The sequence below is a fragment of the Melanotaenia boesemani genome, chromosome 7 (assembly GCF_017639745.1).
Source record: "Melanotaenia boesemani isolate fMelBoe1 chromosome 7, fMelBoe1.pri, whole genome shotgun sequence".
NCBI lineage: Eukaryota > Metazoa > Chordata > Actinopteri > Atheriniformes > Melanotaeniidae > Melanotaenia > Melanotaenia boesemani.
In genome coordinates this window covers 33,668,171-33,691,762 of record NC_055688.1, presented here as the reverse complement: position 1 = coordinate 33,691,762, position 23,592 = coordinate 33,668,171, and the positions used below count along the sequence as shown (strand labels likewise).

The 23,592-nt window shown below is 40.4% G+C and overlaps 1 protein-coding gene across 2 annotated transcripts; it reads left to right on the top strand.

The window, feature by feature from the left end:
- Nucleotides 1-4,702: 4,702 nt before the first annotated feature.
- On the top strand, nucleotides 4,703-20,070 carry slc7a2 (solute carrier family 7 member 2). 2 transcript variants are annotated; one of them, XM_041991055.1, is made up of 12 exons: nucleotides 4,703-4,925; nucleotides 6,043-6,420; nucleotides 6,520-6,675; nucleotides 10,942-11,107; nucleotides 11,206-11,342; nucleotides 11,430-11,652; nucleotides 12,468-12,607; nucleotides 15,772-15,874; nucleotides 17,537-17,748; nucleotides 17,841-18,007; nucleotides 18,132-18,240; nucleotides 18,788-20,070. In XM_041991055.1, exons 2-12 carry the CDS (start codon nucleotides 6,051-6,053, stop codon nucleotides 18,973-18,975), a joined length of 1,971 nt encoding a protein of 656 aa, XP_041846989.1. In that variant the 5' UTR covers nucleotides 4,703-4,925; nucleotides 6,043-6,050; the 3' UTR covers nucleotides 18,976-20,070. The 2 variants fall into 2 exon arrangements, with proteins under 2 accessions (XP_041846989.1, XP_041846990.1); XM_041991056.1 differs by lacking the exon at nucleotides 12,468-12,607 and adding an exon at nucleotides 12,870-13,006 and having other exon boundaries at nucleotides 4,705-4,925.
- The last annotated feature ends 3,522 nt before the right edge of the window (nucleotides 20,071-23,592 follow it).

Below are 23,592 nucleotides of genomic sequence, written 5' to 3'. Positions count from 1 at the left end.
GTAGATGTCTATATGAATAATGCTACCTCCACCTGCTTAATAAAAGAGTATTACGTCAAACTAAGAAGGGTTGTGTCTTCAGGCTTCAGTGTCCAGACTGTTCTTTAAATGTAATATGAAGCGGCTTTGGGTCAGAATATACTGTAGAATTCAGCATCTAATCCAGGAGTAATGCTGGCCTCAATAAACAAACTTCCCACGTATATTTGGATTTAACAATTTTCCAGTGAGCTGTATACAAAAATAGACAATGTCGTTGAAGTTGGTTTTTTGGTCTGACAGCATCTTAGCATGGAACTACAAAGCTTTATTTAAATTATGCTTTATATTAAAATGAAACATTCATAATTAATTACTCACATTAAGACAGTTATGATGAGTTTAGAATTTTTTAATCACATTTATAAATGCACCTGAAGTATTATTGGGTACTAGTATTATCCAGATATTGCCTACATCATTTTGCATAACAGAAAAACACAGAATAAATCCATGTGTGAAATTCTTTGTACTGATACCTCAGACAGCCGTAATATAAAAACCATTTGCCTAAAACTGAGCATGGACTCCACAAGACCTCTAAAAACTTTGTTGTCTGCCACCTGTATGTTGCGACTTGGCAGCCTCAGACTTGTTTGTTTAGCTCATCCCACAGATGCCTGATTGTAATGAGATGAGAATTTAAAGGCCAAATCAACACCTTAAAATTTTCATTGTGTTTGTCAAACTATTGTTGAACTAGTTTTGTGCTGTGACAGTGTGTGTTATCCCACCGAAGGAGCGAATGTTTTCCATTTTCATAAAGACATGCAGTCGATCAATGTTTGGGAAGCTGGTGTAAATGTAACATCAACAGGATTTGCAAAACCCAAGATTTCCCAGCTGAACATGGTCCAAACCCTCACCCTGCTTGTCTTCTTTTCATAATACATCCCATTTTTCTGAAAAATCCTTATACACTCTGTACTGTTCCTTTATACTCCTGTATATGACATACTGTGTGGCGGTAACACCTGTAGAGCAATAAGAATTGTAAACAAAACCTCCAACATGTAATCAGCTCTCTATCAAATCAAAACAGTTCAATGTAAGGATTTATTCAATTTCAAAACAGTCTACATTATGTAGAAAGAAAAAAGTCAGTCTTTGTGCCAACATATTCAGAATTTGTTCCAGTCGAGGTGAAAACCTCATGAACTCAGAGGAGCCGATATATTTGATAATCTGGCTGAACCAACACAAAATACCTCAGCATTACAGCAAAGGTGTTGTTTGTGGAAGAATTGCACAGAGGAAAGAAAAAAAAAAATCAAACAAATCTTTAAATATACGGAGTTAAGAGATTATTATCATATTATTACTGTTATTATTAGCCATAACTGTATAAAGTCACATGTATATGAGTATGTATTTATTAAAGAATTCTATAAAACTTTATATAAATCACAACTAAACACATCAGATGAGAATATCGATCAATTTCTTAGTAACATTAATCTTCCAAAATTAAAACATGAAAATAAAATAACCTTGGATTCACCTCTTTCAGTTAGTGAACTCCATGAAGCTCTCCAGTATGTGCCCAAAAATAAAGCCCCAGATCCAGATGACTCAGGTCCAGATGGTCCAGATCCAGATGACTCAGGTCCAGATGGCCCAGGTCTAGATGGTTATCCAGCAGAGTTCTACAAAGAATTCTGAACAATGCTGGCACCCACTTTCTACAATTTGATATTAAAAATAATTGAAAAACAACCTAGCTAATATCACTCTACTATTAAAACCAGGAAAAGACCCGACACTTTGGTTGTTGTGATACAAACTTGTTGTTGCTGTTTTGGTTATTCTTTTTAGGAAACCCTAATTACTGTCAACTTACTTTACCTGTAAAAGCTGTAAGAAATTCTCTGTGTAGCAGCTGATTGTCTGGTGTAGGTTGGATTGAAGGGTCGTTGCTTCTATTTACTATATCTTTGTCTCCTCTTCCTTTTTTCCACTTTCCTTTTTACTTCTCTTTATTACTCTCCTTTTTTTCTGTCCCCTCCAGTCAGGTCCAGCAAGATTAAACAAATTCCAAAATACCAAGTAAATAAATTTAAATAAATAAAGAAATAACAAAATGAGATTATCAAGAGGAGCCTCATACCCATAAAGCATCTCTTGGCCAGACCATCATTCTGGTTGCTACCATGCTGGACAGGACAAGTTAAAAAAAAAAAAAAAACACGTCAACTGCGACCAGGAAGATCTTACAACAGCTGCGGTTGTGAAAATCCAATGAAAAAGCTATAATGATTTACCCCATTTGTCGCAACTACTCTAATCCTTTTGCTCTACCATTTTGTTCTTCTGTTCCCAATGCATCATCTAAAAGTACATAATGTGCACCTGCTACTTCTAACCCAGCACCAGATTAGACTCTGAAAGAACATGCATATTTTCCCTTATTTCACCTTCTACTGAATTCTATATTCAGACCGTTTAAAACAGATTTTTGGTCATCTATTCATCACTCAATTAATTAGAGAAAACAGCCTGGAGACATATATTTTAGATGTTTTTAGGGATGAAACACTAGTATTTTAAAACTATAAAAGCTATCACAACAAACTGCTCTATTAACATGTCCAAATATAAAGAATAAAACTGTAAAGTTTCATGATTGTATTTATATCTAATAATTATCACTGAAACTTCCAAGTGAATTAAACCCTTTAACTAAGTAACAAGTGAGAGAGAAATGTTTATTTGCATCTTTCTTTTTCTTTTTCTTTGGACAATAATAATAAAAATCCATATTTTTTGACAAATGGTGGAGATAATAGTTAATAATATAGTTACAAAAGTGAAATGCTAAAAACTTAAATTAGATAACAAACACTTACTTTTAGCATAACATGCCCAAACCAAGTGGTAGAGCTAACTAGGGCAGGTTTATTTCCACAAGTTTTTATAAAATTCATTGTAGTCACTGAAGAATTTACTCTTTTAAATCATTGAGTAGGCAGTTAAAAGATTAAGATTTAATTTTGCTTAATTTGGTATTAAAAATAAGTAAAATTGTGAGCATACAGTCAAAGTATGTATTACGATTTGATTTACAAAAATGTCAGACAAAAATTAAAATACAGTAAAATACCAAAAAGCACATTTAGGACATTTTTCCGCTCTAAGGGAAAATCTGTTATAGCATTTTAATTTATTTCCATCCATCAAGTTAACATTGCACATACATTTTGTCAAGTTGAAGCCTCAGCATTATCCTGGGCCAAAAGCCACTCATGTCCTAAAGCTGGATGCCACACTTAACTTCTGTCTGCCTTATCAGTAATTGTTCACTCAAACATTTCCTGGTGACAACAATGTTAACTGGAGCAAGCAGGCCCACAGTCTGCAATGCAAACACCACTCAATCTGTTGACCATGTCCACATTTATGAAGCTGAGTCACTCAGCCATTGGAGGCCAAATGCACTCAATTGGCTTCACACTATTAGCGCATGTCAACAATGAAATACAGCGAGCCAGTTGACTCCTGTCTATCCTTTCCATGGTTACTGAGCAGACTACATGTGGAGAATGCCTACTCAAAAAACAAACACTCTTTTTATATTGTAACAAAGTGACATTTTTTGACATTTTAACACCAAACATTTAATAATACATGAGGCAGCTTCAACTTGCATTGAGTAAAAATAACTGTAAACATCAGAAGCTGCTTGATCCGTGATGAAACTCAGCTGGATTGATTTAACAGTTTCTCCAATCAGCTCTCCACTAAGGAAGGCATTTGCCTTCCCATCAGCATGCAGGTCAGACAATCAGCCCCAGCAGCCAAAGCTTGGTGGGCAGTCGTCCATGATATTTGGCTCCTTGGCTGGATGGACCAACTCAGAGAGAACTGGCTGTCGTCATGCCATCATGCTTCAGGTCTGTGGGGTGGACAGTGTTTCCAGGAGGCAGCTGCTACCTTCCCACTGGGGCCTTAAGCCAGTTTGAGCTGGTTTCAGTAAAATCTACCTTATGATTCTTCTCAAGTTGTGTTTGATGGAAAAATAGTCATTTTATTCCCTTCAAGTGCTCAAACTTTTAGCCATTTTAGCCAGACTTTTTTTTTTTTTTTTTTTTTTTTTTTTTTTTTGGTGGTGTAGCACAGAGGGCTGTGTAATTGATTTTAATATGTTCATGGGTCCAGCAGCTCCGGGTACATTGAGCAATACCTGTCTTCCATTAGGACTTATCCCCCACCCCTCCACCCCAGCACTATCCACCCTTCATTGACCAATCAGCACCCATGCTTTTAGCAGCCCTACAGCAAACTGTGCTGGGTAAACAGTGCCTGCCTCACTGTTTGTCAGTGAAAGTTGCCTAACCATTTATCAGCATTCAGAAAGCATCTGGACAGCTGGGATCTGAGTATGCATTAGGAATCATTTCTACAAAAAATATCCCTGCGCTTCTCTCTTTTTTGCTGTAAATCCTCAGAGAAAAACCTATGTTGAAATATTGCCTCCTTAAAGTTTCACACCCCTAAAACCACAAGCATTAATTGCGCCCCCCCCCCCCCCTCCCCCCCCCTTGTTTTCCCGCCTCCATTCTTGCCTCTATGCTCTAGAGACGTCACTCCCCTGGCTGTGGCACACTCTAAACTGATTTTAGGAGCAAGGCAAGGGCAGATCCTATGAGGAAACACTGGGGACAGAGGGGAGGAGTAAAATTACTCCTCTGCACAGTTGACGTGCTTGCATAGGGAATTAGTGTTCTGCACTCTGGTGAGATCTCTTCACAGGATCAGTAGGTGTTGTCAGACTTGTACCTGTGCTTCATGTGCTGCTGATCTGCCCTAGGAGGAAAAGAGCTGAGAGTTCTCACATCCTTTTTGTGTCTGAACTTGGACCCTTTATTTCCAAACTGTGCTGATCAAAGGTAAGTGCATGTCTCTTCAGAAGCAAAAATAGTGCAAAACTTCTGCTGATGTGGCTGTGCATGGATGAAGAATAAAAATGTTTTAATTTTGCAGTCAAAATTGATAGATTGTCCATATTTTTAGGGTAGTAAATTTCAACGTGTTTTCAATTATTTATTTTTTTTTTTTTTAGATTTCTTCATTCTTTACCACATTCACTGTCACTGTATTCATGGATAATGTCTACTCCCACATTATAATGTAAATGAACTGCCACAACAAAAACTAATTTCTCTGGGTGTAAAAATCCACACTGTTGTGGAGATTAATGCACATTTGGATGGTCGTCAGTGTTCATTTGTGGTCAAGATGGGCACAGTTTAGGTTCAAAGGAGCCGTAACTTCAAAGAAGATGCCAAATTACTCAGCAAGGCGCTGGAAAGTTCTGTCCTCGTTTATCATATTGTATTGATGCAAGTATTTTAGACGGCTTCACCATGAATAACATAAATGAAAACGGACGCTTCTGTTTGCAAGACAATGACAACAAAGAAGTTTCTTTTTATGTCCTTTACATTTAATTAGTAAAGAGCTGCAGGAATGTTTTACAGTCATTTTATTGCTTTCATGATCTCGTCATGAATGCAGCTCTTTGACTACTTAGATCTGCACCATAACCCCAAACAATAGTTTTCAGTGACCTCCTTCATTTCTGAACTTAACCACGCTGCAGCACTTGGCAGCTTTCCTGCAAATGCACGGCACAGTTTGTAGAGTTTGCATCCCTTTCTACTCATGAGTTATATAACTGACTTTTCAGCATTTTTTAAAAGAATTAGCTGCAAGAGATCAAAATGCAAAGCAGGGGGAGTTAAATCAAACTGAACTGAAAGAACTTTGGTTTCACAATTCTATCACCTTCTGCTGAGTGTTAAAGAGGTGCAGATATTGATCTATTAATGACTGTGTGCAATCTGGGGCTTGTCAGTATGTTTTTCTTTGGTCTTTGTGTGTGTGTGTGCGTAGGAAGCTCTGATACTGCAAACATAGTATACATAGTTTACAGTTCTAACCCAATCAAATTAGCCTGGAGGACGAGATCAGGTATTTCAATCTTATCTATTTTTCTGTCAACAGGTGACAACATGCTTGGACAGATTCTGTCATTCAGCCGCTCCTTGGTACGCAGGAAAGTGGTTGACCTGAATAACTTGGAGGACTCCAAACTGTGCCGCTGCCTGGGAACCCTTGATCTCATTGCATTGGGGGTGGGCAGCACTTTGGGTGCAGGTGTCTATGTCTTGGCTGGAGAGGTGGCCAAAGGAAACTCTGGTCCAAGCATTGTCATTTCTTTCCTTATTGCTGCTCTGGCGTCAGTCATGGCCGGTCTGTGTTACGCTGAGTTTGGTGCCCGGGTCCCTAAGACCGGCTCTGCGTACCTGTACAGCTACGTGACCGTCGGGGAGATCTGGGCTTTCATCACCGGCTGGAACTTAATCCTCTCCTATGTGATTGGTAAGTTACTGACGATTTTTGGATTCCATTTTATTGAAAATTATTGAAAATATTGAGAAAAGCTAGTTCTAACTGGAGTCTGTCTTTGTTTTCTAACAGGTACCTCCTCAGTTGCCAGAGCGTGGAGTGGCACATTTGATGAAATGATAGGAGGACACATAGAGATGTTCTGTAAAACCCACTTCAGCATGAACTCTCCTGGTTTGGCTCCATACCCTGACTTCTTTGCTGTCTGCCTGATTCTGCTGCTTTCTGGTAAGGCCATTGATAAATACTGATAATTGTGAAGCTGAGTGAGGATACAGAGGCTGCAGTGCATTAATTAGAACTCAACTCATGATCCATAGCTTGCATAATCCAATAACAAATTGGCAGAACATTGTGTGACAACTAGTTGACAAGCAAAGCACATGCACCTTGGAGATGAGATGCTCAACACTGGTTTTCCAAGCATCTTTGGTTATTTACAGACTACTCTGTTACTCATTTCCACTAGAGCTATTCAAAATAGTGCAGGGATTCAGCCCACTCATGTTTATTTTCATTCCACCTTGGGCCAGATTTGAAAAGCTTATCATAGGTTTAATCTTTGTCTGCCAATAAAATGATTTAATTAAGTCAGTGGTCCCAGAAACAACCCTCTAGTGTTTGGTTGTATATATATGCAGATGGTAGATAAAAACCATCTGCAATCAAAATTCATCCCAGCTGCTTCACACTCAGCTGCGAATCGCTCCAGTGGGAGCTGAAGATCATGGCCCGATGAAGCCAACAGAACCACATCATCCACAAAGAGCAGAGACCCAATCCTGAGGCCACCGAACCGGATCATCTCAACACCTCGGCTGCGCCTAGAAATTTAGTCAGTAAGGGTTATGAACAGAATCGGTGACCAAGGGCAGCCTTGGTGGAGTCCAACCCGCACTGGAAACGATTCTTATTTACTGCCGGCAATGCGGACCAAGCTCTGACACTGGTCCTACAGGGACCGGACAGCTCGTGCAAGCGAGTCCGGCACTCCATACTCCCGGAGTACCCCCCACAGGAGTCCCCGGGGACACGGTCGAATGCCTTCTCCAAGTCCACAAAGCACGTGTAAATTGGTTGGGTAAACTCCCATGCCCCCTCAAAGACCCTGAAGAGGGTGTAGAGCTGGTCCACTGTTCCACGACCGGGACTAAAACCACACTGCTCCTCCTCAATCCGAGGTTCGACTATCCGACGGACCCTCCTCTCCAGCACCTCTGAATAGACCTTGCCAGGGAGGCTGAGGAGTGTGATCCCCCTATAATTGGAGCACACCCTTCAGTCCCCCTTTTCGAAGAGGGGGACCACCACCCCAGTCTGCCAGTCCAGGGGAACTGTCCCCGATGTCCACGCGATGCTGCAGAGGCATGTCAGCCAAGACAGCCTTACAGCATCTAGAGCCCTAAGTAACTCTGGGTGGACCTCATCCACCCCTGGGGCCTTGCCACTGAGGAGCTTTGGTGTTGGTGGGATTAAGAAGGTCTTCGAAGCATTCCTTCCACCGCCTCACAACATCCCGAGTCGAGGTCAGCAGCCCCCCATCCCCACTGTACACAGTGTTGACGGAGCACCGCCACGACCCTTTGCCCACAGTTGCAGCTCGCTGCCTCGACAACAGAGGCACGGAACACAGCCCATTCGGACTCAATGTCCCCCGCCTCACCTGGGACATGGTTAAAGGTCTGCCGGAGATGGGAATTGAAACTCTTTCTGACTGGGGACTCTGCCAGATGTTCCCAGCAGACCCTCACAACACGCTTGGGTCTGCCAGGCCTGACTGGCATCCTCCCCCACCATCTGAGCAATTCACCACCAGGTGGTGATCACTTGACAGCTCCGCCCCTCTCTTCCCCCGAGTGTCCAGAACATGTGGCCGCAAATCCGACGACACGACTACAAAGTCGATCATCGAACTGCGGCCTAGAGTGTCCTGGTGCCAAGTGCACATGTGGACACTCTTATGTCTGAACAAGGTGTTCGCTATGGACAGTCCATGACGAGCACAGAAGTCCAACAACAAAACACCACTCGGATTTAGATTAGGGGGCCGTTCCTCCCAATCATGCCCCTCCAGGTCTCGCTGTCATTGCCCACGTGAGCATTGAAGTCCCCCAGCAGAACGAGGGAGTCCCCGGAAGGAGTGCTCTCCAACACCCCCTCCAAGGACTCCAAAAAGGGTGGATACTCTGAACTGCTATTTGGTGCATAAGCACAAACAACAGTCAGGACCTGTCCCCCACCTGAAGGTGGAGAGAGGCTACCCTTTCGTCCACTGGGGTAAACCCCAACGTACAGGCGCTAAGTCAGGGGGCAATGAGCATGCCCACACCTGCTCGGCGCCTCTCACCGGGAGCATCTCCAGAATGGAAGAGGGTCCAGCCCCTCTCAAGGACAGTGGTTCCAGAGCCCAAGCCGTGCATCGAGGTGAGTCCAACTATATCTAGCCGAAACCGCTCAACCTCGCGCACCAGCTCAGGCTCCTTTCCTGCCAGAGAGGTGACATTCTATGTCCCTAGAGGTAGCTTTTGCAGCCGAGGATCAGACCGCCAGGGTCTCCGCCTCTGGCAGCCGCCCAGCTCACACTGCACCTGATCCCTATGGCCCCTCCTGCAGGTGGTGAGCCTACGAGAGGGGAGGCCCATGTCACCCTTTCGGGCTGAGCCCGACGGGGCCCCATGGGCAAAGGCCCGGCCACCAGGCGCTCGCCTCTGTGCCCCACCTCCAGGCCTGGCTCCAGAGGGGGGCCCCGGCGACCCACGTCTGGTCAAGGGAAACCTTGGCCCTTGCTTTCTCATCATCATAGGGGTGATTTGAGCCGCACTTCATCTGGTCCCTCCCCTAGACACCTGTTTGACATGGGTGACCCTACCAGGGGCATGAGCCCCCGACAACATAGCCGCTAGGATCGTCAGGACACATAAACTCCTCCACCACGATAAGGTGGCGGCTCAGGGAGGATATATATATATATATATATATATATATATATATATATATATATATATATATATAAAATTGAATAATTTAAATATAATACACACAAAAACACACAAAACCCCTGTTATACTATTTTATCATGGTTGCATGCCAAAAACCACTGGTTTAATAAATTCCTGTTGATTGTTGTACAGTGCGTGTGCAGAATTTGATGCACCATGGAGTGCTTTAGAACCTCTGAAGGTCACAAACATAAGAAGTCAAGGAAGAAACAACTTTGGTTTTAAGCTGTTTTATAGTGGAAGATTACACGTTTTGCACTAATTAGATATTTAAATATTTAAAAATATTAAAAAGTTCAAATTAATAGTCGGGGATCCCCCAAATCAAATTCTGCTCAGGGCCCCATAAAAGCTCAGGCCAGCCCTGTTCCCCAGATTTCATATTTCTAACACACTCAAAGTATTTCAAAATGAGCCTTTGCAGCCTGTATCAACAGTTTTAGTCAACAAGAATAATCTCTGACATGTTATTGGAAACAAGTAGACAGTTTCACCAAAGTGAAAAGTTCACAGAGTTCTTTTCTGGCACAGCAGGAAAGGACTTTTTGAGCTGATATCAGAGAAAACAGCTGACACAACATTACATCATCACCTAAATATGTCACTCTAACATGATGCAATGTGCAAGAAATATTGCTTTGTACTATTTAGATGACAGTTACAATTTTATGAGGTGATGCGCTTTTTTGAATATTAAGTTGTGGTGAAAATAATTTACCAAGAGTCTTAATGAGAAGATACATTCTCTTCCTGAACATGACATGATGATCTCAAGGTCTGTAACACTTTAAAGTTACAAACATACAGTAGTATGCTAATATGTAAGCTGGTACATTTTGACTGGCATTTTTACTGTTACTAGAGTTCACTGGTACACAGTGTTTTAGCAGGCTGCAAGGTTTTATTCCAGGTAACCAGCTGTACTGAGCAGATATTTAGCTTTTTACTGAAGACCTGATTCTGGAGAATCATTCATCTTAGGCTGGTCTGGGATATGTGTTTGCTGATAGTGTTTGGACAGGGAAATATGTGCAGGTGATTTAAACTGTTGAACTGTTGACATGTTGTATTGCGAGATTGTTGTCGAGCCAACTTTCTAAGTCAGTAATCTGACTTTGCAGTGGGCTTCCAGCAAACTTGACTTGTTGAGAACTCGGACTTCAGAGTTCAATATTTAATATAGCATTAAATATTTAGTGAAGTGGTTTATGGAAGCCCAGAGCGGTCATGCTTGAAAAAACTTTTCAGTCTCATTGTACTGACATAACAAATTTACTGTCTCATTTTCTCAAGATATCAAGGACTGTTTTCTTGTGATAAAAGAACAGTTTATGTCAGTGTCTCAAGATAAAACATTTGTTTTCTTGAGATAACACTTAATTATTATTAAGTTTAGAAAGCCATAGCGACTCTCAGCTGTTGTAGTGTTTATATGTTAAACTACGATAATGATCACAGTTCTGTTCTGAGCTCTGCTCTGTCTGCGCTCATCCAGGACTTCTGTCATTCGGAGTGAAGGAATCCGCCTGGGTCAATAAAGTCTTCACTTCAGTCAACGTGCTCGTTCTGTTGTTTGTCATCATCTCTGGCTTTGTCAAAGGAGATGCAGAAAACTGGAAGATAACTGAAGAATCCCTTGTGAACGTCACCATAGTGACGAGGTAAAGTACTCAATTGATAGCATATCTGCTAACAGCATGCAGGAAGCTGCATTCCTGCCAAGCATTTTTATAAAATGGCAGTATATATTTTGTTCCAGAAATTTGTCAGAGACAGCCAACGTTAGCAGCGATTACGGAGTAGGAGGTTTCATGCCCTATGGCTTCAGTGGGACCTTAGCCGGAGCTGCCACCTGCTTTTATGCTTTTGTTGGATTTGACTGCATTGCAACAACAGGTCAGTCATTGATTGATTGGGATTTAGTGTGTCTAACCTTCATCAACACTTAACATATAAATTTTCATTTGTGTATCTGTGTGACAGGTGAGGAGGTGAAGAACCCTCAGAAGGCCATTCCCATCGGGATTGTGGTGTCCCTCAGTACATGTTTCCTGGCATACTTTGGTGTGTCAGCTGCACTCACCCTGATGATGCCCTACTACCTGTTAGATGAGAAGAGCCCCCTGCCCATGGCCTTTGAATATGTGGGTTGGGGTCCTGCCAAATATGTGGTTGCTGTGGGATCTCTGTGTGCGCTTTCTACCAGGTAAAACTGGATTTGCTTTTATAAGCAACCGCCAATCTATATTTGGAAGCTATAAGTGTTTAGACAGGTTATACAAGGGTTGTAATTTGTAACTGATGCTATAAATGGGTGATGATTGGGGATGAGATTGGGTCAACAGTTTTGACCACATATCTCTGTCTGCGTCTTGCAGTTGGATTGATTCCTGTTGCTTAATTGTGTGTGGTGGGTGCAACATTTAATTCTCTCTGTTTTAAGAAACCAGTGTGTTCTTGTGCTGTGATGTTTGTGATTTGGGTTTCCTGAATAAGTTTTAGCATGTCTCAAAACAGTATATTGGTCTTACTTAATCTCGTCTTTCTTCTCTGTCAGTATAAATAGTTCTTGGGCTTTCTATCAACTGTAGGTGTTATTTATTAACCCAACTCCTGATTTGCATTGATGTGAATGTTGTCAGACCTGACCTGAATCAATCAAATTTGGGTACAAATCAACACTTGCAGTGGGAGTTTATGCTATCACTGTGATGACTATCTTTCCCATTACACAAGTCAGTCAATTGTGAAACTGCTGTAACACACATCCTTAACAACACCCCTTTAAAACCTATTGAAAACACACTCCCAAGACATCAGTGATGTGTAATTTTCCTCTGAGAGCACATCTGGTTTGTTAATAAAAGCAGGTTGATCTTACTGACAGGAAAGAAAGACACTGATTGACTTTAATCATCTACTGAAGCTTTGACAGTGTTGCTATCTGTGTGTGATTGTGCTTCTGGGTTTGGGGCTCATGACTAACTTGCAGGTCTTGCATGTCTCTGCTGTCTCATGCAGTCTGCTGGGCTCCATTTTCCCCATGCCTCGTGTAATCTATGCTATGGCTGAGGATGGGGTGCTTTTCAAAGTCTTAGCCCGAATCAATCCTAAGACGAAGACCCCAGTTATTGCCACTATGAGCTCCGGTGTAGTTGCAGGTGAGAAGTGGGGGGCATCCAAATGAGATCACTCAACTAATGTTTCTCCACCAATCAATTGTGAAAGATACAGCAGAGTCAATGTGGATGGACTGAGCAGTTCTTGTCTAGTGGAAATTGGGACGTTGCACTTTCAGCTTTAAATTCTGTAGTTTGCAAGATTTCTTGATTCTTTATCTGTTGTTCTTTCACACTTGTGCAGGTGTCATGTTTTCTTTCCCAGAATACCCCCAACTTAACCACTGAACCCTCTTCTCCCTAGCCTGTTGGGCGCCATGTTCCCTCTGCCACGCATTCTCTTTGCCATGGCACGAGATGGTATTCTGTTCAAATTTATGTCCAAAGTGAGTAAGCACCAGTCGCCTGTGGCTGCCACCATGGCAGCAGGTACCATTGCGGGTAAGCTGCCGGACAAGGATTCGCCTATCACTGGGTTGTATCGTGGACTTAATTTGGGTTCTTCTTCTTTTTTTTTCTTTTTCTTTATTTACGTCTCGTGGTGCATGCACGTGTTTCAAAAGCATGTGACTATAGATGTTCAAAGATGCTGTTTATTGTAAAAAGTCTCTTTACCATTGAGATCCACATGTTTGGTTTGTTCTTTGCTAACTTTTCTGACTGAAAAAGAGAGAAAATATGATACTGAAAATAAGGTAATGACAAGCCCTGAAATATTACTGAAAAGCTGCATGTCGGTCAAAAGTCATAACTTTGGTCAAAACAAAAGCTTCATATAAAACTTTGCCTCTTTGAAGAGCCATTGACTTTCAGGTTAAAATTTTATTGCCAAGTCTCACAATAATTCATAAAAAAAATATGTGTTTAAATTGTTTGTAGACATTTATGCCTGCAGTGACGAGATGGCATGTATGTGATTTTTTCTGCTCTTTCATCAGCAAATTGCAACTTAAAATAGTTAATTTGTTGTGCTGTTCACTTTTACTGTACTTATCACAACCATAACCCTCAACCTACTGTACTCAAGATTATCCCTTAAACACAGTGGGGATAACAAAAACATGAGAAATAACACATGGCAGTATTAAAATTAGTTTAAATGACTAAATGTCACACACACACTGATTTCACATAATACATGACATTATTGCATGCAGGTAACAAAAATTTGTGGTGGCTCAAATAGCTCTTATATTGCACCTACGTATATTGCTGCAATATTATTGCATATACGTTTTATGCTAATACAACAACTACTGTATGCTAACACTGGGATTTTATCTGCCCTCTGTTGTGTGGTAATTAGCAAATGTCCAAATGCTGAGCATGCTAAACTACAATGAACATGATGAACAGTATCCCAAACAGTAGCATGCTAGCGGTGTCTTTGTGAACACATTCCTATTGAAAGCTCATGGAAGTTCCTAGGATAGTATTGTCAAAGGACGCAGTGGTGGACGTACTGTAGGTTACAATTAAACATTGTGTAGAAAATTTGTCCAAGCTAAGCTAGACATATAGCATCCTTTTATTTTAAAAATAGAATGTTTATTTTCATGATTTACTCAAAGATAGATTTTTATTATACCTGAGGGATGGGTAGAACCTTATCACACTATCCATTGGTTTCTTTACCAGATGTTACAACACTGTTGTATTTCTTCAAATATCTATTTAATACCAGAAGTGTGCTGTTACACTGCACACAACACATAATACATACACAACAAATCAGTATATTGCTAGTATGGCTTGTGGTTTCAGTTAATGCCTCAAATGTGGATTTAGTCCACTTTGTAATAATTATAAAGTATGCTACCAGACTGCTTTTAAATGCATTTTAATCCTATTTATTTAACCCTTTATACTGATGTAATCATTAAAAAAAGAGTACACAATCTTTTAGTTTGTAAACAGTAATTTATGCTCTCTAGAAACATATCACCTCTCCCTTTGCAGGTCTTCAGTATATATTTTGCTGTGTTTTATGACACATATTCATTACTGTTAGCTGTCGGACAGGTGACCCCATATTTGACTCTACCCTGCCTCGGCATACAGAGGAGTTCATGGTCAACTCAATGACTGCAAGCTGACCAGGTCCTATGGCTGCAAAACAATCAGTCTTACACCAGCATGATTTTTAACATTAAATATGCTACCTGAGGTGTATAAAGTCAGAGATGTAGCTTTTGGATTATTACAGTTTCTCTGAATATTGTATGACCTGACCTTGGTGAGATGTTTAAGTAGATTCTTTCACAGTGTTTTTCACACTATGTGATGGTCTCCAAATTATAGATTTTTAATCTGAAAGTAAGATCTTGTGAGAGCCAGATAAACTTGTATTATGTCCTGATACATAAAACCTTAGAATTTAAAAAGGGTGCACTTTCTTTTTTCACATGATGTACACACACGTAGATACACATTCATCTGTTTATGTAACAATGAAGTAAAGTTCACTTGAAACAGTCTGGTCTTTGTGGATGGATGTGGTGCTCATACTGTGTTAAGAGCACCTACTTTAAAGCTTTCCTGCTCAGTAGGCTGCAGCTGTTTAGTACATAGCTGCACCGTGTGCTCAGACTTGGGGCTGAGACTTGCAGGGTGAATGACCTGCTGAAGGGGCTAGCAGATGTGAACACTGGGAGGGACCCAGCACACCAAAACCACAAGCCATGTACTGAGCACCTTACAACACTGAGCCAGAGAGCTTTTTCTCTTTTTTATGCTATTTTGTCATTAACATAATGTTGTGTGAAGCTGTAGACATACCACTGTTCTGTGTTTGAAATTGCTGCTAAGATCAACTTCATGCCACAGTTGGATGCTGAGATACCAGACAGCGCTCTAAGAACAACACCGCAGTGTATCTCACATCAATAGACATTTGGTATAGAGATGATTACAGCTGACATGGTACAGCAGAAAACCACTGAGCTTTCTGCTTTATCATAAAACATCTATGCATGATACTTAATTTGCATCTGTTGACTTTTATGTGCATTTGTTGGATGTTGCATCTGAAGCAAAGTGCTTTTTCCATATTTGATTGAAAGAACATTAATGCTTATGTATGTGTAATATGTGTATGTGGGTGTTAACTGATGTGTTTACAAATTGTGCCAATTATCAGTAATGGTACTTATTATTTGTAATTTTCTCATCTGTTAATCCTTATCTACAATGTTTGTTTTCTGCAGCCATCATGGCCTTCCTGTTTGACCTTAAAGCCCTGGTTGACATGATGTCCATTGGCACTCTGCTGGCCTACTCTCTGGTTGCTGTGTGTGTACTGATTCTCAGGTGGGTACATTTGTAAATATGTCTCTAAGAATATGGCTTCAGATAAATCTTATTTGTGTAATATTGTGAAAGTGTTTCCTTAATAGGTTTTTAAAAATGCCCACAGGAATGATTACCCTGTTTGTTATTGCATCACATTGGTGATGTAAGAGCTGTGAATGCTCCCATTGTATGGGCGTTAAGTGGGCGCTTGAGTAAATGGAGGTGTTTACTTAAATTTCTTTCCTTGCAAAACTCTAAAACACCCCTGTTGGGAACAGACACATCACCACAGCATCAGCAGGATAAACACACAGTTTACATTCTCTGGTTTAAACTGGATCAAAACCTCACTTGTTTTGTAAAGTAGAGCCAAATCTGTAAAGCTGTTATGTAATTCGCAAGGGGGAGTGAAGTAAATACTACAATAATATAATAATATATACGTGAGGAACAGAAATACATTCTAAGGTATAACAATATCTAAAAACACTAAACATAGCCTGATAGAACAGCATTGTGGCCTGTTTTGGGGGAACTTGAACCCTTAACAGGGGCGGAGCTAGAGGGTTAGTCAGGGTGGTAGTGTCCACCTCTGAAATCTAAATGGACATCCCAGGTGCCACCTCAGGTGATTGACAGGTCACAGGAGGAGGAGGACAGAAATGTCTTTCCAGACATGTAGGGATCTCCAGTGCCACTACACTAGTTTGATGTAAATTTTAAAGAGGTTTCCTACCTTTTAAAGATATTGGTATTTGGCTGCACATTTCTGGAACAGATTTTGTCCCTGTGCAGGTACAACTGCTAATGTTACGTAAGGGTATTAACCTGATATTACCATTAAGCTATGTAGTGGTGCTAATGTTGTTAGATGGTAGAATTGGATTAGTTTTGAGAAAATGTGAGTGAAATGTCCTGTTTAGTTTTTAATGAATGTATTTAAGGAACTACAAATAAACTCAGTTAATCAAGATTTTCACATTAGAGCTGAAAATAAACTATAAAGATGCACAGAGTTCCTCAGTATTGACTTTACTTAATGCTGACTAAGCTAGAGTTTCATGGTCCAGCTAGCAAGGCCGGTAGTTGATTAGTAAATGAGCTATGGCATGAAAATGTGGACAAATTTAATCTGGAATACTTCTTTTGTATTGAAAGATATAAGAATGAAGAGAAAGGGAGATGTTTCTGATTGTTTTGTAAAGAGAAAGGACACAGATTAGGCTGAAACAGACCCCAGTCCCAATGTCAGTAGGCTGACAGCTTCTAATGTGGACTTAGCCATTCAAGTCATCGTGGTCAGACACAAGGATCCAGTCTACCACCACCAGACAGTAAGCCAGAACTGCTCCCCCTACTACCCTATACTACTCTTTACTACCACATCAAGCACCCCAAAACAACCAAGTTACCTTTCTATGAACCTTTTTTAAAATTGTTGCAGATATTTCTTCTTACAGATCCGGATTACTAATGCAAAGATGTTTTATTTCTCATGTGACCACAGTTTGCACACCTGTGTATGTGAATGTGTTATAGAGAGAAACATAATTATTTCCTTTCTTAGTATATGGCCCCTCCGATAAAATCTTCCGGGCCCTCTGGCCATCCCATGTACAAAGGTTTTGCTCCACTAATGACTCTTAATACAAGGCAGATTTTGCTGTTTCTGTCCTGTAGGTACCAGCCAGATGGAATTTTGGAGCGGCAGACAGGTAAAGGGGAGAGGGACTACTTGTCGCCTGAAGAAAGCGAGTCAGACTTGACAGAGTCGGAGTCCCACCTCAACATGCTGAAAGGTGGTGGCTCAACCCTGCAGACTGTCCTGCAACCTCCTGTCTCGCCTTCTAAGCATTCATCCAGTGTGGTCAACATGTCCATTTGCGTGCTTGGTAAGGAAGGCTGCTGCTCATGAGGTTTTTATTTTGATTGACTCCAGTCTTTCTTGAATGTGTTTGTGTGTGTGTGTGCTCTCAAACCACAGTGATGGTAGTGTGTATCATCAGCTATCTCACCACATACCACCTTGACTCCATCTCTGGCTTGAAAGCATGGATCCTGGCATTGCTATCAGTATGTTTCCTCATCTTCAGTGGCTGCATTTTCATGATCTGCAGGCAACCTCAGACAACCAAGAAGGTGTCCTTCATGGTGCGTAGCAGCTCAGTGGAATTTCTGTTGCAACACTGGGTCTTGCAATAATAATAATAAATAATGCAGTGATGTTCGTCCAGCATATCAAAAATCATTGCTTATTGTATGATTATCATCACAGGTCCCACTTCTACCTTTTCTTCCTGTTCTGAGCATATATGTCAATATTTACCTGATGGTTCAGCTGAGTGGAGACACCTGGATACGCTTCTCTGTTTGGATGGCTGTAGGTGAGTATCAAAAGCTGATTTAAAGCAACATGAGCAGTATTTTGTGTTCATTTGTGACATTTTGATGCTTATAGGTCTGGACTGCACTAGTTTAGCAGCTTATTTCTGAATCTAATACATAAGGCATGTGTTTTGGCATGGCCTTGCTGAAATGAGCAACACTTTCCGTGAAAAAGAAGTCTTACGGTTGCATATATTGCAGCATCAGTTGCTCCAAAAACCTGTATTTATCCTTCAGTTTTACTTGTGCCTTTACACATGTGCAAATTATCATGCAATGGGCAATAATGTGCATGCCAATACCTGTGTGGATGCTGGCTTTTGAATTGTGTGGTTAAAGGAAGCTGATTGGTGAGATGTTCCAAATTATCCAGCCTTGCTGTCCTCATCCCAACAGTTTTTAAACATCTTGCTGGTACCACATTCAAAATGAGCATTTATTTTTGGAGAAATGATAACAATTCCCAAGGTCAGCATTTGATATATTTGGTGTAAGGCTGTTTTGTTAGATATCTCATATCTCCCCTGACACTTTCTTCTTTCTCAGGCTTTCTGATCTACTTTGGTTACGGCATGTGGTTCAGCGTAGAGCGACAGCGCCAACTTCAGGCTGCTCAGAGCTGCATCACCACCCAGGAAAACCTCAAGGCCAACAGGGAGAAGCAGTCCAACATAAGTGCAGAGGAAAAGGAGCAAGAGCGCTTCCTCTGCCCAGAGAAGATCAGCCAGTGTTAAAGTTACAACTCTTTCACAGACTCGGTGAGGCAGCAGGTGCATAGGGGCACTCAGCAACCATGTCTTAATGCACCTGTACTTACAGCTTCACCATGTGTGCTTCTCTCACTAGCACCTTTAGTCTGCAAAAGGCCGTGTCAGTGTTCTATATTAGCAGTGTTACATCACTGTGATGGGATCACGTCCTGTAGGTCGCATTGTGCTCACTGGAGCCGATGAAGAAAGAATAAAACAGACAGGTAACACACTGGAGAGTGATGCTCATGTACTTTAACAGTGAAGCAGTCGGTGCAAACCTGCAGCAAAGCTTGTCGCTTTCTTTTGGGACTTGAGATTTAAAATATATGGCACACCTTTTGTCTTATCAGTTGATTTTTACATTTTAAACCAATTTATGTAGGTGGGTTTTTAAATGTAAAAGTTATTTTTTTTCTGTTCTAGGTTTTGTTACAATGATAAATCCTGACCAACATCGGGGTGAAGATTTCCTGTGTGTAAACAAGTCTAAATGTAGTTTGGAAAGAGTTTGTAGCTTCATATGCATGCATAAAGCAATCAAAGACAGACCAATGTACAATATTTGAAATAGCTTTGTAGGCCTTGTGAATATGATGTAAAAACATTAAAATCTTTACTGTAGTTAGAGAAGTCTCTGCAGCTAAGATCTTATTTAGCACAGGGTTACTTTTTTATTGTTTCATGTGTTTGTGTCAACTATGAGCTGTTACAGAACTCTCCTCAAAATGTAATTGTGGTTTATTTTTTCACTCTATCACCTCATAATATGCTGTGTTTTCCTATCTATCTGATATTTAGTGTCATTTTGATACAGTTCCTGTTAATTTAACACTTAGGAAATAGTTCTATTTTTACCAAAAAGGAGTTTAATAGTTACTTAGAAGTTAAAGTTTTGTATAAAGTGCATCTGTCTCAACACATATTATTTGTGAAATGAGTGGTTGTGGAGTAAAAGTGCTTTCAATGTCTTATCGCTCGCCTGCACAGTCAGTAATTTTCACCATATGATCTGATATGGAAAAATCCTATCTTTTTCTTTTTCTTTCTTTCTTTGTCTTTTTTTTTTTTTTTTTTTTACAGGGGTTAAACACAGATGCTGTAGAGTTTTGGTTATTGGTTGATCAGGTTAACTATGTGTTCAATGTTTATTGTGGAACAGCCTGAACATCTACATGGACATGCAGAGACTTCCAATGAGGTTCCAGGATAAAACACACATTATAGAAGTAAACATGTTGTACTTGTATTGTGTCATTTAATACCAGCTGCACAAAGACAAAAAATAAAAAGTAAATTCCCGTAGTAGATATTTCTTTACTTCCACGACCTCTGAATGCAGAGGTTTCAGTGTACACATTTTTACCTGAACAAGGCATGAAGCAATAAGTCCTTACTTGAGTTTTATTGTGCATATTGCCACCATGTGGCTGCTAAGAAAACAACATATTTATGCCCCAGGTGTTGCTCAGAATATATTTAACTATTTATATTTACATATTTTTTATTTATAACTATATTTATAACATGAGTTATAATCAACACTTGTTTGATATTTACTTTTGGATGTCTTTTATAAAGTTAGTTGGATTGTGCAGGTCAGCTGCAACTCTCTAATGACACACTTGAAGAACGAGCGTTAGTCCATCAAAGATAATTATTATCTAAATAAAAATTATCCTTTTGTGTTATAGAACATCTCATGAGGAAAATCAGCCACAAATGCAATCACTAAGCATTTCTTATTCAGAACACTACCTGCAGACGGTGAAACCCGTATATACTCTGCTAGTACTGGGTTTGACCTTCTTTTTACCTCAGAACTGTCTTAATCCCTGGTGTCAAAGATTCAACAAGGTGTTGGAAACACTCCTCAGAGATGTTGCTCCATATTGACATGACAGCATCACACATGATGAGAATCTTCCGTTTTACCACATCCCAAAGCTGCTCTATAGCAGTTCCCAAACTGGGGCCCAAGAGCAGAGAGAATCCAAGAGGTTTTGACGGCACAGAGCCTGTGTGATTGTTAAAATTAGGGTCATGTCCAGTCAGAGACAAATCAAGATTTATCCACTTTTTTTAAAATCATTTGGATGTTTTGGTAACATAGAACCAGCGTTTGAAACTTTTAAAATCAGGTCCCAATATGAATAAAAGGAATTCATCAAAAATCTTTACAACAATATGTTAAAACTAGGGGTGGGACTCAATAAAAAAAAATCAAATTGATTAAAGTCTTTGTAATTAATTAATCTTAATTAATCAAATTTTAATCGCATAACAATAGTTGCCTCCAAAATCAAAGTTTTTTAATTTAAATGGATTTTTTTAATTGACTGATTTGATTTATTCCAGACATGTCAACGATATTGTACCAAACATAATACATACCAACACAAGAAAACATTATTTACACAGTTTATACATATGCATAAAATATATCTATACAGTATGAATAAATCTCTACCCACCATGCAGACACCCATCTTTATGCACATCTACATATTTATACACATACCTCCACACATATATTCATACAGCAACACAACTAACACACATACAAGTGTATGTAACATGTCTGAAAAGGAGTAGGACGAAGCAAAACTTATTTAATCTTACCCCTTCTTCAATAATCAACAATTACATTTTTAGTAGACGACTGTGTCAAATAATAGATACAGACATTAATCAAGTAAACTTAAGCTCTAGTAATGTCTGGAAAATGCATTTAATTGCATTTCAGTTCAAAACAGTAGAAAAAGAAATGAACAGACATAAAGTTAAAGTGCCATTTTAAGCACTTGAAATAACAGAGTCTACAACATGTTTAACAGAGTGGGATCAGCCAGTGGCAACTTTGTGCTTTTCATTTCAGTCTGACCTTCACGCAGAGGTGGATGGGGGCGGGGCCTGCAGCAGCACCCACTCCTCACTGAAAAGAGTAAATTCACATCAGTCTTCAAAAGTCTCCAATAACAACTAGAAAAAGTTGCTGGATTTGTCTCTACTCTTGTTTTTTAAAAGGAGTTGTGAGAGGGATCTGAAAACTTGCTAAATATAGCCTTGAAATTACCAAAGTTTGCAACACTGTGTTAGCTGAGGTCTGATGTGTGCGTCAGTATAATCGGTGTACCTGGAAATCATGCACTGACAAATGTTCTGTGTTGTTTGAAATGCAAACTGCGACTAAATGCATTCATTTCTATAAGGTGTTATTTTTTTATTTTGCAATTAATTAATTGTAATAACTTTGGAGGCTGCAGCTGCTCGGTGCAGCCAGCCCGGTTCGAGTCCTGGTCTGGGGTCATTTACTGCATTTCATTTCCCATTCTCTCTCTGATACCCTTTCCTGTCAAGCTACTGTTAAATAAAGGCCACTAGAGCCCAAAATCCTTTAAAAAAACAAACAAAACACATATATCTTTAGTCTAAAATAAAAAAAAGCTTCTTAGAAAGTCAGATCCTGCGCATCCAATCAGTTTTCGACCATGTTTTGTGTGGTTTAGTGATTGCCTCATGTGTGCTTTAGTGTGAAGTGTTGAAGTGCCTTATATCTGTGTTGTTTCTGGTGGCCAGCCCTCTGCAAACTTTGCTTTTGGCTTAGCTCCTTCTTCACAAGGACAAACCAATGCAGAGTCCGCATCATTTCAATAGTTTTTATTTAGAAGTCCAGATCTGCATCTGGTTCTTAAGCTGAAATCTTAACTTTATTTCTTTATTTGAGCTTTTTTTTCTTTCTGTTTTTATGTAATCAATTTAATTTTTTTTTTAATCTTTGTTTTTCTAATACAATAGTATTTTTTTCTCTGCACCTTGCTGTAATATCTTTATGTTTTGTGTAAAGCACTTTGAATTGTCTTGTACATGAAATGTGGTATACAAATAAATTTGCCTTGCCTTGCATCACTGCAGACGGCACACCAATCCACCTGTCGATCTCCCAATCCATCCTCCCCTCAGTCGTGAACAAGACCCTGAACTCCCCCACTTGGGGCAGGACCTCATTCCTGACCTGAAGAAAACACTTCACCCTTTTCCAGCTGAGGACCATGGTCTCGGATTTGGATGTGCTGATTCTCATCTCAGCTGCTTCGCACTCGGCTGTGAATCACTCCAGCGAGAGCAGAAGATCACAGCACGATGAAGCCAACAGAGCCACATCATCTGCAAAAAGCTTAACCGGATCCCCTCAATGCCTTAGCTGCACCCAGAAATTCTGTCCATAAAAGTTATGAATAGAATCGGTATCAAAGGGGAGCCCTGGCGGGGTCCAACCCTAATTGGAAAAGAATCTGATTTACTGCTGGCAAACTCCCATGCCCCCTCCAAGACCCCGAAGAGTTTGTAGAGCTGGTCCACTTTTCCACCACTGGGACGAAAACCACACTGCTCCTCCTCAATCCGAGGTTTGACTATATGACAGACCCTCCTCTCCAGGACCCCTGAATAGACCTTACCAAGGAAGCTGAGAAGTGTGATGCCCCTGTAGTTGGAGGACACCCTCCAGTCCCCCTGTTTGTAAAAGAATTGGACCACCGGCCCAGTTTGCCAGTCCAGGGGAACTGTCCCTGATGTACATGTGGTGCTGCAGAGATGAGT

Coding starts and splice junctions, on each gene's coding strand:
- slc7a2 (XM_041991055.1), top strand. CDS start 6,051: ATGCTTGGACAGATTCTGTCATTCAGCCGCTCCTTGGTACGCAGGAAA. Junction 11,343..11,429: donor TGACTGCATTGCAACAACAG/GTCAGTCATTGA, acceptor TCTGTGTGACAG/GTGAGGAGGTGAAGAACCCT. Junction 17,749..17,840: donor CATGTCCATTTGCGTGCTTG/GTAAGGAAGGCT, acceptor CTCAAACCACAG/TGATGGTAGTGTGTATCATC.